General features: G+C 34.6%; 1 protein-coding gene across 1 annotated transcript; it reads left to right on the top strand.

Annotated features, from left to right (window-relative positions):
* The first annotated feature begins 1,005 nt into the window (after positions 1-1,005).
* On the top strand, positions 1,006-15,918 carry LOC148957600 (solute carrier family 9 member D1-like). The gene is made up of 11 exons (XM_089114913.1): positions 1,006-2,090; positions 2,507-2,599; positions 3,205-3,388; positions 4,110-4,316; positions 5,023-5,140; positions 6,080-6,152; positions 7,217-7,306; positions 8,516-8,576; positions 9,383-9,462; positions 11,225-11,371; positions 12,326-15,918. Exons 1-11 carry the CDS (start codon positions 1,149-1,151, stop codon positions 12,470-12,472), a joined length of 2,142 nt encoding a protein of 713 aa, XP_088971039.1. The 5' UTR covers positions 1,006-1,148; the 3' UTR covers positions 12,473-15,918.
* Positions 15,919-15,979: the final 61 nt, after the last annotated feature.

Here is a 15,979-nt window from a genome sequence, read left to right on the forward strand (position 1 = left end):
TCTAATACTGGTTTTGCTTAAATGTTGCTTTACTTCTTACAGTATGTTTAATGTTTGTTTCATGTTAATCAAAATTTAGAGATTTAGGCTTTTATGCTTTAGGCTAATTATTGAGTAAAGATTTGGTAATTATAAAGAAAATAGAACTATGGTGCTCGGGCTATTTACAAATATCAATTTGGTAGGTACAACAGATCTACTGGTCGAATGAAAAATTTATCACTTGAAGTTGGAATTTTCATACTTCCACGCCCCCCCAAAATTAGCAACTTGTTTTCGTCCCTGCGTCTACGCTCCACCGAAGCTATGTTCAAAATAATATGATTTGGTTTATGAATAGACAAAAATGCCCCTCCCCATTAATTCCTACCCCTCCCCCTGTTGCACGTTCTTTATAAAAAGCTTGGATCATCACTAAGTACTAAACGTTTCTTAACTTGGGATTCAGCTTACTAAATGTTTCTTAGTTTGTTTCTTATATCGGGACCTAAAATTGCATATTATGCATAATTGCATGTTTAAAAGCTGATTATTTTTTGAAGAATATAAACGCAAATCATCACGAAAAAACCCAAGAAGATAAAAATTTATCTCTCAAAATATGTGTTGTCTTCTAAATTCTAAATCATCAGATGCGTTAGGTGATCATCTTGGAAAGCCTACAGTCGATGGACTCTTTCTTTAAAAATGAATATTTCTTAATTTATCTTAAGCCTAGTACCAAAGTTTCTAAATTCTTGGCCATTCTAGTATTAGGTTGTTGATAATTCAATTTCTTATAAAAAATATAGTTCATTTGGGTTAATTTTCAAACCATCTTACAAACGAAGAGAATCTTCTCTTTTTCTTGCATTTTTACATTTATGCTCTTCTTATCTCTTTGTGTTTCGTTCGTTTTTCCACGTTTTTTTAATTGTCGATTCTCAAAAAAGAGGAACCCCTTTGACACGTGGTTGCTCAGCGACGATAAAATGTAGCGCGAAAATGTAAGGGAGGCTGCGATGTGGCCTAGACATAAAATGCCACTGTGGTGCCGGAATCTTTGAACGTGGAAACTCGAGGTGTAGTCGGAATGTCCTGTAAACGGGAGCTCGCACTTCATATGCATCTTTGCATTTAACTTAGGGGATCATTAATACCTACCAAGCATGGGTATACTTATACTGATAATTCTTGCCGCTATTTTCAATGCAACAAGCGGGGAGAAGATTGGCATCAGGAAATCAGGTGATCAACATGTTAAGAATTCAGTGGTTATAAAGAACAGAAACCCACAAAAAGTGCCTTTAGAGGATCCTTGTACAGTTCTTGGTTTGAATCAACTCTTTATTCTCAAACATCGCATAGAACTGAAGCTAAAAAATGCTCTGAAAGGAGTACAGGAAGACAAGGGTATCCACAAAGCAACAAGGGAGCGTCAAATCAGAGCCATTAATTTGTTTAGAAAAGAAATAAATGAAACAGAGACTCTTTTATATGAGTCAATACATAGTTTGCAGCGGGTATTGAAAGGTGATTATAAGTCTTTGCGGAACTTAGAGAGGACTAGCAAACAAAGATTAGAGGAACTGAAAAAAGCAACATTAGAAGAAGAGCAGGAACTCAATGATATCCTGCAAGCTGAAAAAGACGAAATTTCTGAACTGAAGAAAAAGGGTTTTGACAATGTATCAAAGCAGAATACACCCATAAGAAAATTTATTGATACTTTATTGGCTGATATTGCTAGTGCTGCTGATAAATTGGAACTTCAATTAGATGATGGTTCATTTCACAAGAAATACAGATCAAAAACCAAGAAATATGGAATTGAGACAGTTTTACGTCTTGATGAGGACGATTCACAAACTTCCACTGACAGCAACAGTGTTACAATGCTGATTGACTCCCAGAATAATCAGTATGTCCTTTCCAAACCAAAGGATGGTACAGTCACCCATGTTGATAGTAACTTGATGAAAGATATTATTTATATAATAATATTCTCTTTAGCTTTCAGTATTCCGTGTAGCTGGCTAAAGCTGCCAAACCTTGTTGCATTCATATTAACGGGAATTGTGCTTGGTCCCTCTGGAATAAACTTTTTACGAGTAAGTAAAACTTGTCATTGTTTGTCCAGCCAATCTGCTAAGCACTTTAGATACAACTTTCAATATAACTAATAACTTACAATTCAATTCAGAGTAACACTTGCCCTCAATAGTGACTAGCTTTTCTTGATCAGAAGGAAATAACCCTGAAAGCAAACATACTGAAAATTAAAAAAGTATTTTAATAACTGCAGTTATCTTTTGCTTGTTATTGGCAATTTCTCTGGTTGTTAATGCCCTTTTCTTAATTCAATTCTTTTAATTTGCAGGCATATTTTACAAGGAGTTCATTAATAAAGACTTTTTCCCAAGACCTTTGTCTTGTAAACATGTAAAATTCATCTTAAAAATTTTGCCTTATCAGTGGTTTTTTTCTGGAATTATGTCAAAATATGATTTCAGTTTCTACTTTTCAGTGCATTGTACAGATTGAAACACTTGGAGAGTTTGGTGTTTTCTTCATACTGTTTGTGCTTGGATTGGAATTTTCTTTTGAGAAAATTAAGCAGGTACCCCCTTGCATTACTTAGTTGTTGTGATTGGATGAAAATATTGTTTCTAGACAGCAATTTTGATTCCTATTGTCCAGCAGCAAGAGATAATGCGTTTTCTGAACATTCCTGTGAGGGGAAATCTGGAAACACAAGGCTGTAAAAAGTAAAAACTTGTCAGTAACCCAGTTTTAGAAAATGGTATGACATGATAATCTTAAATTTTGATATTTTGGAAAGACATGATAGTCATGTAATGAAATCTATGTAATGCAATAAAAATCAACCAGTCATTTCTGGTTAGTTTCAGAAAATTATGTTCCAATAATTAACTTCTATTAGTAGGCTTTTGGTCATATTGTTTTTGAAGCTGTTTATGGGCCAATGCGGGCAAGAGCCTGTAGCTGTAGCCCCCCTCCCCAACTTTTTGGCTAAAGTATGATATCATGGTTTTGGCATCAAAGATAATTGTGACAAACTACCATATAGTAAATTCTGCCACTCATTTAGAGCCCCCTCCCTACCCTCCAGATGGTGCTAAGTGTCCCTTGGACCACTTAAACTTCTCCAAGAAGTTTCGTTTTGTGCAACATATTTTCAGATTAAGCTCTATTGTATTTTAGGTGTGGAGAACTTCCTTCACTGCAGCTATTATTATTGCACTTTTGCTCAATACCATTGGATTGGTGATTGGAACAATGTTTGGCATCAATCCTCGTCAAAGCCTGTTTGTTGCAACTTGCCTTTCAATGTCCAGTACACCAATAATGAGTAAGATAATGGCAGTCAACAGTAACCAAAACAGAGGTATTTAATTCATTTTAATGATAAACAGTTCCTTTTATGCTCTAAAGAGTGTTTGTTGTTAGAAAGGAAAATGCCAAAAACCTCATATAATTGATCCAAAATGATGCTGTCTGTAGTCATAAATTACAAGACTGTGGAATTTTTAATACTGTATTTGCCGAATAAAGTTGTGTGGACTCATTTTTGCATAGTTTCAACCAAAGTTTTTTCATTTCATTTTGTTTTTCAGCCAGTAAATATGTTTAAAGTCATAATCCACTGATAATATCTTCTGCAAGATTCAAGGAGTATAATTGCAGAGCTGGTAATCTTGCAAAGAAATTTCAACATCTGTAAGCTACAGTCCAACATAGATATATTTAAGTCATAAAACTGGAAATCTGTATCAGACTTGTCTGAGTTTTCAATCTTATTTGAAATAAGTATTTTGATTTCTATAAACTTTCTTTTTTCATGCTAAATTAATATTTCTTTATGAAATCCTGTAAATTTCTCAGCTGTTGAAAAGAAGACACATTTTTCCATTCATATTCTGTAAGCTGCAGCTCTGGCATTTTGTTGTTGCTTTTCTAGATTGTCTATTTTGCAATTTTATCAAACTTTTGTCTTGGAATGTTGATTTTTGCAATTGCATCTAGTTAACTCATCCATTTCAAATGTATTCTAATTTTGATTAATGATGAGAATATGCAAACTTAAATGTTATATTGCCATTTCATAGACCATCTAACCCTTGAAAGTGGCGAAGATTACTTGAATATTCTGGCTGGCATATTTCTCATGCAAGATGTGCAGATTGGTTTAGTCATGGGGATATTGCCCATTCTGGCAGGGCATTTTGAGCAAAGTAAAACCTCATTTGTTATACTACCAAATCAGGGTGTGATTCATTACTGGCTACATGGTGCAAGTCATGCTGGATCAAAAGGTTTATTTATCTTATTGATTAGAAATTATATTTTGTTTTACCTATTGCTCTGTCAATTTGTTCAGAATACAGAGAAGCTAAGCTCATATTTCATTTTATCTCTAAATCTTTTATCTGGTGCAAATTTAAGGTAAATGTTGTCAATTCAACTGGAAATACCTATGACTTTGGGCTCCCCCAAATTAGCAGTGCCGTTTTTGCAGTTAAAAGGGCATTCTTGTTAGTCTTAACATTCCAATTTAAATTTGCAGATCCTTAGCTTACTTAACAGATACTTGATTTTCAAACTTATTTTTCAAAATTACACAAAAAATATTTGCTTTTGTAATGTATAGTGTTTATATAATGATATTTTAGTTTTATTATTAAAAACCCATGTCATATTATGGTGTTGTTAAAACGTCAGACATTTACTGTAAAATGAATGATATAATGTACATTAATTGCATACAAAATTATCCCTATTGTGCAGCCTTTCTGAAACTACCATATATGTTTGATTATAGTGGGGTTTATAATTATTATTTGTGTGTTTTTGCTAAGGCTTATAATTAAAGGTGGCTTGTACATAAATGAAGCTTATAATTTAATAAATATTGCTCTTAACTAACATGTAAGAATTCAATATCAATTTCAATAATATCACATAAATCTACACAAGATTTTCTGAATTTGTGATAATCAATCATCTTCATTTTATCCATAGACATTGTCGACAGCATCTTAACAACATTTTGGTCATCGTTAGAACTCATACTGGCAATTTTGCTCATAACATTTATTAGTGGATTTTTAGCAACACATTTCATCTCAAGATATTTTAGGTTAGTCTGCAATGCTCTAAAGACATCAGTCAATTATGTAGTAACTAAATAACTTAAATACATATATGCTTTTGTGTAAAACTACAGTTTAAACAAAGCCTAAGTGCTAATAATTCTGCAGCTCCATTTGTAGGGTTGGTTGTGTTTTCATTTGAGCCAATTTTTTGTACATTCTAGCTCTATCTAGATTCAATCAAATGTCAAACTGAGCACCTCCCTCCTACAATGCCTGCCAAAAGTCTTGGAACACTGACATCAATTTCCAAGGTCAAAACCAATCATCCCCCTCTCCCCCTCGGAACAATGTTGGTTTACTATCAAACAGGTTAGGATTTTAGGAAGCACTTTCTTTTGTGCTTCTTTTATTATATTTCTCTAAATCATCAACATTGTTTAAGGGGGAAGGGGGCGGAAGTAGCAATTTCTTTTCATGAAAGGAATGAAAGATATCAAATGCAGCGTGAATTGGTGGGTGTTCCAAGTACTTTTGGCAGGCATTGTAAATGATGAAATCCTCTCACATCAGAAGCTTTTATTGACAGATCAGGCCTTTATTTACAGTTATTTCAATCATTGCTTTGAATCAATATTGTTCATTCTGTCACTCATCATTGTTTACCTTTTGTTGGCTTATCCAGTCAATAACCTGCAAAGAGCTGCAATCAACACTGCAATTAAATTTCTAATTGTCCTAATTTTCATTAAAATCATCTTTCTGTGGAAAGACGTAGACTTAGAGAGTGAGTTTACCAGTTTTGTAGCTTTCAATAATTCGATAGATCAAGCAAGCAGAAATAATCAACTCTTTTAGTAGTCTTTGGCTACAGTAAAATGATCTTCAGCTACAGTTTTGAATAATTTCTTCAAACTAACCCTTTTATATAGTTTGCTACATACTTTTCATCAGCTGAACTTTCGTTTTTATTTCTTCAATTCTAGATTATTAAATTATATTGGAAAAAACGAGGTTGGTGTGGTTGGAACGATAACAATTGTGTTTTCAATGTTATTGGTAAGTTTTGCCAGGGTTTACCTCGGAACTGTGAAAAATCTGTAAAATCTTGGGCAGCAGTGATGGAAAATTTTAGTTACCTATAGTTGTGTGTTCAAAAGATTCGGTGACTGGAAGCTTAAAAGTTTCTTACCCATAATTTATGGTCAGTGTGACGTTACAATTAGGGTCTACATTACATTTTATCTTTGCGTTGATGCCTTATAACGACTGTCAATTTGCAACAGAATAAGCAAAAAGATTACCTTTTGTCTTATACAAAGGTTATTTGAAGCTAAAATGCCTAAAAACTTCTATTCATTTTTTTCTTTTTTTTAGCTTATTAGTAACATTTTCAAACAAGATGTTTTGTTTTCTTTTTTTTCTGCTTAGCATCCGAAGGTACAATCTTTGCCTTGATTTTAAGAACACCTGCACAAACTTAAAACAATTGTCCCCCATGAATAAAATTTTTGCTTGATTTCAATATTCAATTATTTTCGTGAAAAATCTCATCTAGATAGGTTATGTAAATGCATCGTTTAAGTGATCAACATTGTATGGGCTGCATACTTAAGTAGCAACGCTGATTATAGGCGTAGATAGTTAAAGCGTTTCAACTTTTGAATTCTAATGTTGCATTGCTTCAGCTTATTTGGTTGAGGATTTTAAGTTTTAAGACACTGAGGAGCTATTCTTATCGAGCAGTGTTTGATGCAACTCAGTCTTTCATTTTGATGCAGCTTCTTTCCGATTTCGACCAATCCCCCAATATACTTCCTTATAATCAACCCGCGGCCGTTTGTGTGTATTAAGTCTAATGAGTTAAAATTTCTTTTCTCTTAATATCACAAAGTTGTTTTCGTTACTAAACTCCTGTTATTTTTTAAGTAATAGGGCTGAAAAGTAACCCCTTTTTGCGCAAAGACCGAGCAAAGACCAATCAAGGCTCTTGTTCCCCGTAAAGTACTTTCTTGCTTGATTAAAGTTATAAATGGGGATGACAAGTTTTAGCTGTTGTTGTCAGCTCTTTTGCCGATTGCACTCGATTATATAAACAGCTGCCTTGAAATTATTTTTCGTAGGTAACAGATCACCTTGGCATTTCTATGGAACTTGGCTGTTTTATATGTGGTGCAGTAATTAGTAGTCAAGGAGATCAAATTTGTAAACAGGTAAAATTGAGGGAGTATTGGAAATTCGTTGCTTTGAGTCTTAAAACAATGGAGTTTTCAAAACAAAGCTTTCGTCGGTTGTTTTTTATTAAGCCAAGAAAACAGACTGCACACAGGATATTTTGCCTGCCCTAGTCTAAAACAAATACAACAAGGACCAAGGCACACATCAAATCTTTTTGTTTTTTGTCTGTTATTTGATTTCCTAGATCAATTTTGAATACTTTAAACTTCCAGCTATTGAGCTGCACTATTTGTTTGGACTAAAGGAAAAAATCTAAACTAGGCAAGTGCTCAACTTCGATGCCTTTTCGTTATTGTTTAAACTTACCTCATACGTATAAACAATAACTTTAACCATTGAAAATGACAAGGATCCCTTTGTGGGAGGTTACTTAACATTAAAGCATAATGGATTCCATCAGACATTTTGGAACCCATAGCATTTATAGGTAAAAAATAAATGGATTTATGAGAAAAAATTGTAGGTATTGTAATGGAATTTTACATAATGTGTGATTTATTTTATTCAACTGAATTTAATATATTATAGTAACATATTATTGAAACGTACTGAGGGACACGTTTCTTTTCATTTTTTGAAGTTCAAGTTCTCAGATTTGTAGCCGATGGAAAGCAAATTTTTTAGGATTAATTTAAATATAATCTGAATGATTGCGGTTTTGTAAATTGCACTGACCTCCCTTCCTGTTAGTATATTGAGTACCAGCCTTTGGGACCCTTGATTGGTCTCTGTATTAGAAATAATTTCCCGTTGTAAAGCCAGAAATGAACTTAACACTCTCAATAACCTCTTGGTGTATCGTTCCCGAAAACTACTATTTCACGCTCCTCTTAACCCAATAAATAATATTGATAGTTTTGTTAACTATGAAGAACAAATCACACGAAGAACATTATAATGGTATAAATGCCCCACATCATACAATTCTTCTTATTTGAAGTATAATTTAAGCGTACTGTTTCCCATCAAATACTTTGTTGCGAGGAAGATGGCACATAGTTGGGCAATTATAGGGGTATTGCAGTCCCCGCTTCCGATTGCCCTGAAATCGTCGTTAATAAGAGGGAGAGAGAGGGGTGATCGGTTGAGCAAAGGCGATTGTTTAGAGAAAAGGAGAAGGGTGATTGTGTGAAGGAATAGTTATTGGAAAGGCTCCAAATTTCCAGACTGCCATTCTTTTGCAGGCATCTTCGTATATTGAGGCAATCCGAGACTTTTTTTCGTGCATCTTCTTTGCATCGATTGGTCAGTATTATTAAATATCTACGTGCTGCTTTTAATTAGTTTGAAGTTATTTTTTAAAGTAAAAGTCAAGCAAGATGCAGATTTGTTTTCTGACGTAAAAAAATCAAGTGGGAATGTTCTTTTATGTGGGACGCTGAGATTTGAGGGAAAAGGTCCATCTTTTTCCAGTTATGATAAATAATTTTTAGTTTATCTACTATGGTCTAATAAATTTTTGGGAGCTTAAGTTGTATACATCTCCAAGTGCTATTTCAGCTATAGGAACTGAGTATTTCTCCTTGATTTTCTCTTCGTGCATCATCTTCTCCAACATAGTAAAAAACCCGCATAATTTAAACCTTAGGACTTAACAAAATTCATTCTTCCACTGTTTGATATTAGTGCATAATGCCAGTTAGCCTGTGCTTTTGGCGGGGAGTTCAAATTCCTTTTTTTCCAGCCACTGGCAGAAATCAAGCGGCAAGTCTCATTGTTCCTCAACTCGCTGTTTGATTGGTCTTTTACCTGATTGACAGCCGTGTTCTGACCAATCTGACCCAATTCACAGAACAATAAACCTGCCAAATGTTTAAGGTGATAAATGTGATCTTCTGCCAGACAAATCCATTATCTTGAACAAACAGCTGGAAAATTCTTCTTATTCTTCCAATTATTCAATTTGCTGTGTTTTTAGCATCTGTGATTCGTCAATTTTTGATAGAAATAAGTCACAGGAGTAGAGGAAATACACTAAGCTTTCAAAAATTCCATCAATGACCAGTGTTCCATCAAGTAAATATTTTTCTGATACATTCCTTTTATTTCAGGTCTTCACGTTTTTCCAGCTTTTGTGTTGTCAGAAATCGCAATTATGATTCCAATAACAGCAATGGTTGTTCTCTTCAAGGTAGTACATATACATATACATTTATCTTTTTTCCGAAGTTGCCTGATGATCGCGGTGAGCGTGAAACTCGGAGTAGCTACTTAGAACCTTCCTTTTCTATATACCAAATTGCGTGTACAGCTCTTTCTATATACGGCATCGAGCACTCACTGACAGACCGAGAAACACTGATTTTCATTATGCCTTTTTTTCTACGCACGAAATCACAATTATCTTCACTAATTTGACTTGAAGCTTTTTTTGAAAAAAATATTAAGAAGCCTTTCTTTTTGGTCCTTGCATCGAATATTATGTCTTTAATTGTTTAGGTCGTTTCAAGAATTATTTTTAAGGGCCACCCCAGCTAGAAAATCTTTGGTCTTTAGAGCATGTTTTTGCTGCGTGTAGTATGATAAAATTGCTATCTCCTTAATTTATCAAGTTTTAAGGCTGAAAAATTGCCCCTTTCTGAGAAGAAACGGAACAAAGGCTGATGAATTTGGTGACACTGTGACATCACAATCTTCGGCTCTTGCGCGTAAATTCCTTGTTTACTCTGAAATTATGCATTCATAGAGCTCTTGCGCAATCATCATGCTTTGCGACTATATTTTTAAAAACGGCCTAATATTGTACTACAGGAAAATACAAAACACAATCAATTTCTCAAGACAGCTGCCGCCAAGGATGCCGGTTGCACGAGAGCCTTTAAAGTAACTTTAGAAGACCATCACTGCGTCTTAATCAAATCTACAGAATAAACTAATAAGTTTAAATTATACCTTATTGATAACCCTATAGATACTAAAATTCGATGTTTGTCAGTTTCGGTTGATCGCTCTGATCGACATTGTGACCTACTGACTATGGCCGAGGCCTTTCGATTTTTCCCTCCTGTATTTCTGCTTGAACTAATATGAGTATTTTGTTTACTTTTTCCTGTATTGCAAAACAACCGCGAGTTTGACATTTACATTTGGAAACTATAAAACATATCCTCGAATGCAACAAAACTGTAACTTCTTATCATTACACGTATTTATGTTCGCTTTACATAAGAAAACGATGCCATGCGGATATCAGTTTACGTCACAGTGTTTACAAATCCGAAAATTCCTTTCCTCTTAATTCCGCTCCATTTTCGAAATACAACCGGCTGTAACTGACAAACTATGAAAAATATTTTACGATATATTACAATTTCATGATCAGACGACTTAATTCCTTTAGCGTAACGAAAAAAGACAAATGCAAGTTTGGCTGGAGATGCCCTTACAGTCCGTCAGTGGCGTACCCAGGTCTGTAGTAGTAGGGGGGCCTGGGGCGGAGCCCCCAGAATTTTTTTGAACCACGCCCTTCAGACAATCGCAAATGCGGGAAAACGCCCTTTTTGCAAAATTTCCCCCTATTATTTGATTAATGTTAGCTACGGTAAATAGCAAAGTATTTAACAATTGTTATTGACACAAGCATACAGTATACTACACCCCCCCCCAACGAGTTTTACATCATCATTTTTGGACAAATCTCGAGGATCATATTTTAGAAAAGTGGGGGGGTCCGGACCCCCCTATTCCCCCCTTGGGTACGCCACTGCAGTCCGTTGAGCAATCTTGAAATCGTGGAATGATGTTTCTTTATTGTTTGAAATGCCATAGATTTTTCAACAAGACTCTATCGATGGCTATACTGAAGGAAAAGATTAAAGTAGATGCGACTTCAGCGATTTTCTAAAGAGGAAAGTAAACCAATCGATGTTATACCATGTTTTAATCTTTTTCAGTTTTCTGTAGCATCTGTCGTTTTGGGATATCTGTTGCCTGAGGGGAGTCAGTCAAAATGGTTTGTTGCTTCTGGTCTTCTACAAATAAGTGAATTCTCGTTTGTGCTCAGCAGCAGAGCTCGAAGATTTGCGCTGATATCCAGAGAAGTAAGATTTTGTTGATTTTTAGATTTGCTGTTTTATTCATGCTGCCTGGTACCAACTTTATTTTATTAAACGAATGGCTTGTTTTACAAAGCCTATTTAAAGAATGTACAGACTCTCAAAAACGGCAAGTTTATTTGAGATCTGCTGAATTTCTTGAACAAGGATGGATGTAGAAAAAAAATATGAAATCTGTAAAAGTGAAACTGCCTAAAGCAATCCTAAAATTTCTCAAAAAGCTCCTGGTTTTGTGTAAAGCTTTCGGTAAAATTTAGAACTTCCCTGCTTGATTAGATTAGTTGTTATACATTGGAAAAACTTCATTTATGACGAGTTAATTATTATGGAGGGGTGCCCTGCTAACAAAATGAAATAGAAATAACACAGAAACTAAACTGTGAATTAAAGAAGTTGAATACAAAGAAAGTAGAATAGCTTCCCTCAAGCTGGAGTTCAACTGTTGTGACAAGTTTCCAAGCTTGTCTCAAAATGAGGCTGAGGGTGTAGTAACAACTTGCCAAGCTAGTCTCAAGCGGGAATCGAGGCTGTTATGACAGGTTGTGGTTTGTTTTTCGGTGTTATTACTCACAGCCTGTACAATATTCCATGTAGATGTAAAAAGTTAATCCGAATTTATAACATAAACAGATTTCTATTTATCTTGAAATTTTTTATAGCCTCAAAAAGCCACAGGCTATTTCATCTTAAAAAAGAATTCGGTTAAGCTTATTTTTACATATTTCTTTAGTTATTGTGGTAACTGTTGGCAAACTTCTCCCATTGCTTTGCCACTATTTTTTGAGTAATCGGAGCCATTTTGCTGCATCAAGATACGCAACATTCCCATAAATCTTGCTCTTTTAACATATTTAAGTAATTCCTGATTTTCAAGCTTAGCATTTGAATGTACTTTTAATAGATTAATCTCGTCTTCAACCCGATCATCCCTTCTTGCAGGTGTACCTCGTGATTTTGTCAGTAACGATGCTTAGCCTAGTAGTCGGACCATTTTTCTGGAAGATTATGACTTCGAAAGCTTCCTGGCAGACCCCTTTTCTGAGCCGGATTTTACAATTCATTCCATTTCTCCGCAAGTCATTTTGAAAATATATTTTCATAATTTATCAATCGGGTCTCTTATCAATGGTACAATATATTTACGTTATCATAAACTTGTAAATTTTGCATTAATTTATTCTATGAAGCATTTATTTTAAATCTATTGGCAGAACCGTTGTAGGATATCGTGATTTTTACGCTTTTGTCGAAATATCGTACTTACTTACTAAATTTATTACTAAACTTACTAAATTTTTAAGAAAATATTTTTTTCTTAAAATGAAAATAGCAGTTGGGTTTTATTCGTTATGACACTATGGCCATTAGTTTACTTAAGCCATTAGTTTGTTTTATGTTTTTACTGCCTGGTTTTACTAACGGGCGAAAGGCTGCTTTTTCAGAAGATGAAATACATTTTTGCTCATATTTACGAACCTTGAACCTTTTACCATTTTTTATTACGATCTGGGTTCAGAAGAAAAATTCGAAGACATCACAGAATTATTACGTAAAAAAGCCCAGAATTAATTATCGCATGAACGAGGTTTCTTTTCGTAGCTCCGAGGTTCTGTCAAGGGAGTTTGAATTTAACTACTAAAATCCAATTTTAGTCAGAGAGCCAGGACAAGTTGCCTGGGCTTTTTATGATGCAAAAATATGTGGGTATAAAGATTCATACAAGCCTATCAATTGGAGTCACCGTAACAGAACGACTCCAACCCGGCCTAAGGGAACTGTTGCAGACACCAATGCGCCATCAGTAATTATAGTACTGCACAAAGTTGCAAGATAGCGTAGGAACCAGTTGCATTAACCAGAATTCAATTTATATGCTGTCTTCAGTTTAACAGAATGTATAGAAATTTTGCACCATTATCAAGTTTTTCAAATTGGAGCAAGGCACTATTAAATTTTTATCAAGAGCTAAGTGGCAGAGCTAAGAAGAGTAAATAGCAGCTTGGTTCTAAAATACATTACCATCCCTGGAAATCTATTTGCCTTTCTGCCGAGAAAATTGCAACACGTCTTATTTTTCCTTGAAAGAACGATGCGTGGGTCGTGATTGCCTAAAGCCACTTATTACACACAGGCTGTAATTTGCTACAAAAACATAGTCTAACAGCAAACTCGAGTTATATTTAAAACTAGTAATATTATGTTATGAACTAACTGTAAATGATTGATTAACGTTCAAATTTGTCCAACTAGAAAAGCAATAAAGTTGTATATTTGATAGGAAACATGTTATGAAAAAATTCGAACGGTACGGGATCAACTAGTTTATCTTAATAGTTTTTAACGTTTTTCCTTTGTATTGAAGGCTTGTTTCAAAACTTGCCTGTTCTTTCAAGACAATTAAAATCTTCATGGTAAGAAAGTTTTTTATGTGATTTTTTAAAACCGCATCTTCCCTTCTTTCGCGCTTTGTTAAGCAAGTAAAACTCGACAGAAATATGAGATGGGGCTTAAATTTGGACGATGTGTTTTAAAATGGGTAGGTCCTGAGTTTCTTTATGTGGAGTAAAATATTTTGAGTTACAAGCTGTAAATGTTGAATATTTTTAACGCTAACATTATCTGAAATACTTATTTTATCAAGGGGGGCATTGCCCTGGGTACCGGACTCATTTTATATATGAGATAGGCAAGGGCTGCAGCTGACCAGACCAGTGAATACCATATGCTTCCTGACTTTGTTGACAATATAGTGAGTCTGGCGCCCAGGGTAGGGGCGCATGAGATCGGATTGTTGACACCCAGTTAGGGGACGATTATATGTACTCGCTAAACCGGGGACTGACCCGCTTAGAATATCCTTCATCAACATCGGCTATGAGCATCTTAGATGCCTTTTGTTGTCTAGATTGATAGCCGGAACAAAAAGAATTTAGCATGTCGATATGACTTACAGAATATTCAGAATTTTCAGAATTTCTGGCTTATGATTGAACTTATTCATCGTCAACGTGACTTTCTCTATATGTTGGTTCTTAGTATACCAATGTTTAGAGGTGTTGTTGTTCAACAATTGAAAGATTTGATTTGAACCTAGAAAATAAAAATTCAAAGTTTTTGAATTTCGAATCGAATCTTCAACAATTACAGACAGTGTTGAAATTTTGCACATCCCCCCTCAGTCCTATTTTGATATCACTGCTATTGAAGTACACATACAGAAGCTTTGAATGCGGGGGAGGGGGGGAGGTAGATGTTGGACTACATGTGAATGTTACTACAGCTGTGTCCAAGATTGTAGAAACTGTTCATTGTTACTTTCCTCAAGCCTTCGATGTAAAAACCATAATTTGCGAAACTTTTTGTTGATTTTACTCTGAAAAATGCCAAGATAGATTTAATCCTGCTTGATACGTACTGTTAATTGAAAAAAATGTAATTGCATTCCTATTGATGTCGCTGAACGATTGTTTCTATCTGTTTTGAACAGGTTTCACAAAGACTGAAACTGTGAAACTCAATACACATTATATTTATAAGAACCTGTTTACCAACAATGAAAAGTTAGCTTGTTAGAAAACCGTCAAATTGATTATTTAAACAAATTTTATTATTATTTTTTTGAAATCTTTTCATTTGAAATTATGGTGAGGGGTAATTACCCTCACGCTGGAATAACGAAAAAATAATTGCCCATTCTTCGTTTTTGAATTCTTAACAAGGCTCAAAAACGTTTTTGATATTTGAAGAAAATTTCTCAACTTCTAATTTGTTGATATCATGTCAATTGTAACATGTTTATTAATCAACTGCTCAAAATAACTAAATTTCTTTGTGACGACGTGGCATTGTCTCTGTCTGAAATATTTCCGTTGTAATACCATGATGAGGTTACCCTTGACCATGACTCGCGGGATGCGTGCGCATTAGGATCTGGGCTTAGCCCAGTGAATAACGGGGGGTATGCAGACGCAACTAACACCAACCCTAGCTGCCTGTGAACTTTTATGGACGAATAATGAGAGCATATAGTTTCAAAAAAGCCCAATTTTCGAATACATTGAGTTGATCGAGCATTGATGAATAATTTTTCTTAATTTTGTTACTGTTTAATTCTTACATTCAAAAGAAATTGAAGAAAACGAGATACCGAATTTACCATCCAATAATGCTAATGCATATTCGACTGACGTCATTACTCCATGGTATCCACAATACAAACTTCCTAACGGATACAATTTTCTAGCAAGAAGTCTTGTTTTCGAAGTTTTATCCGAATTTTCAAAGAAAATGATAGTCAATTGTTTGGTGGTGCCTTTTTTGAAAAATTCAAAACGAAGTTAGTGGGTAGGGGGCTGAAGCAATATATCCCAGAATTTTTTGCTTTTAAATAACTAAGAAAATTTTTTCCCCAAAATCAAGTTTCTGACTTAAAAAATGGAAACTCAAAGATATTAACACTTCAAAACCATAAAGAAAAATGTTGGTGCGGTAGCACTTTTTTCCTTTAATTTCAGCTTATTAATCTGCAAACTTCAATTTAAATATACATTTTCACCTTTGTTGTCTTTCTACCACCTCATATGTTTTCTGCAA

Source organism: Rhopilema esculentum, chromosome 21 (assembly GCF_057945365.1).
Source record: "Rhopilema esculentum isolate cy_ngs chromosome 21, ASM5794536v1, whole genome shotgun sequence".
Taxonomy (NCBI): Eukaryota; Metazoa; Cnidaria; class Scyphozoa; order Rhizostomeae; family Rhizostomatidae; genus Rhopilema; species Rhopilema esculentum.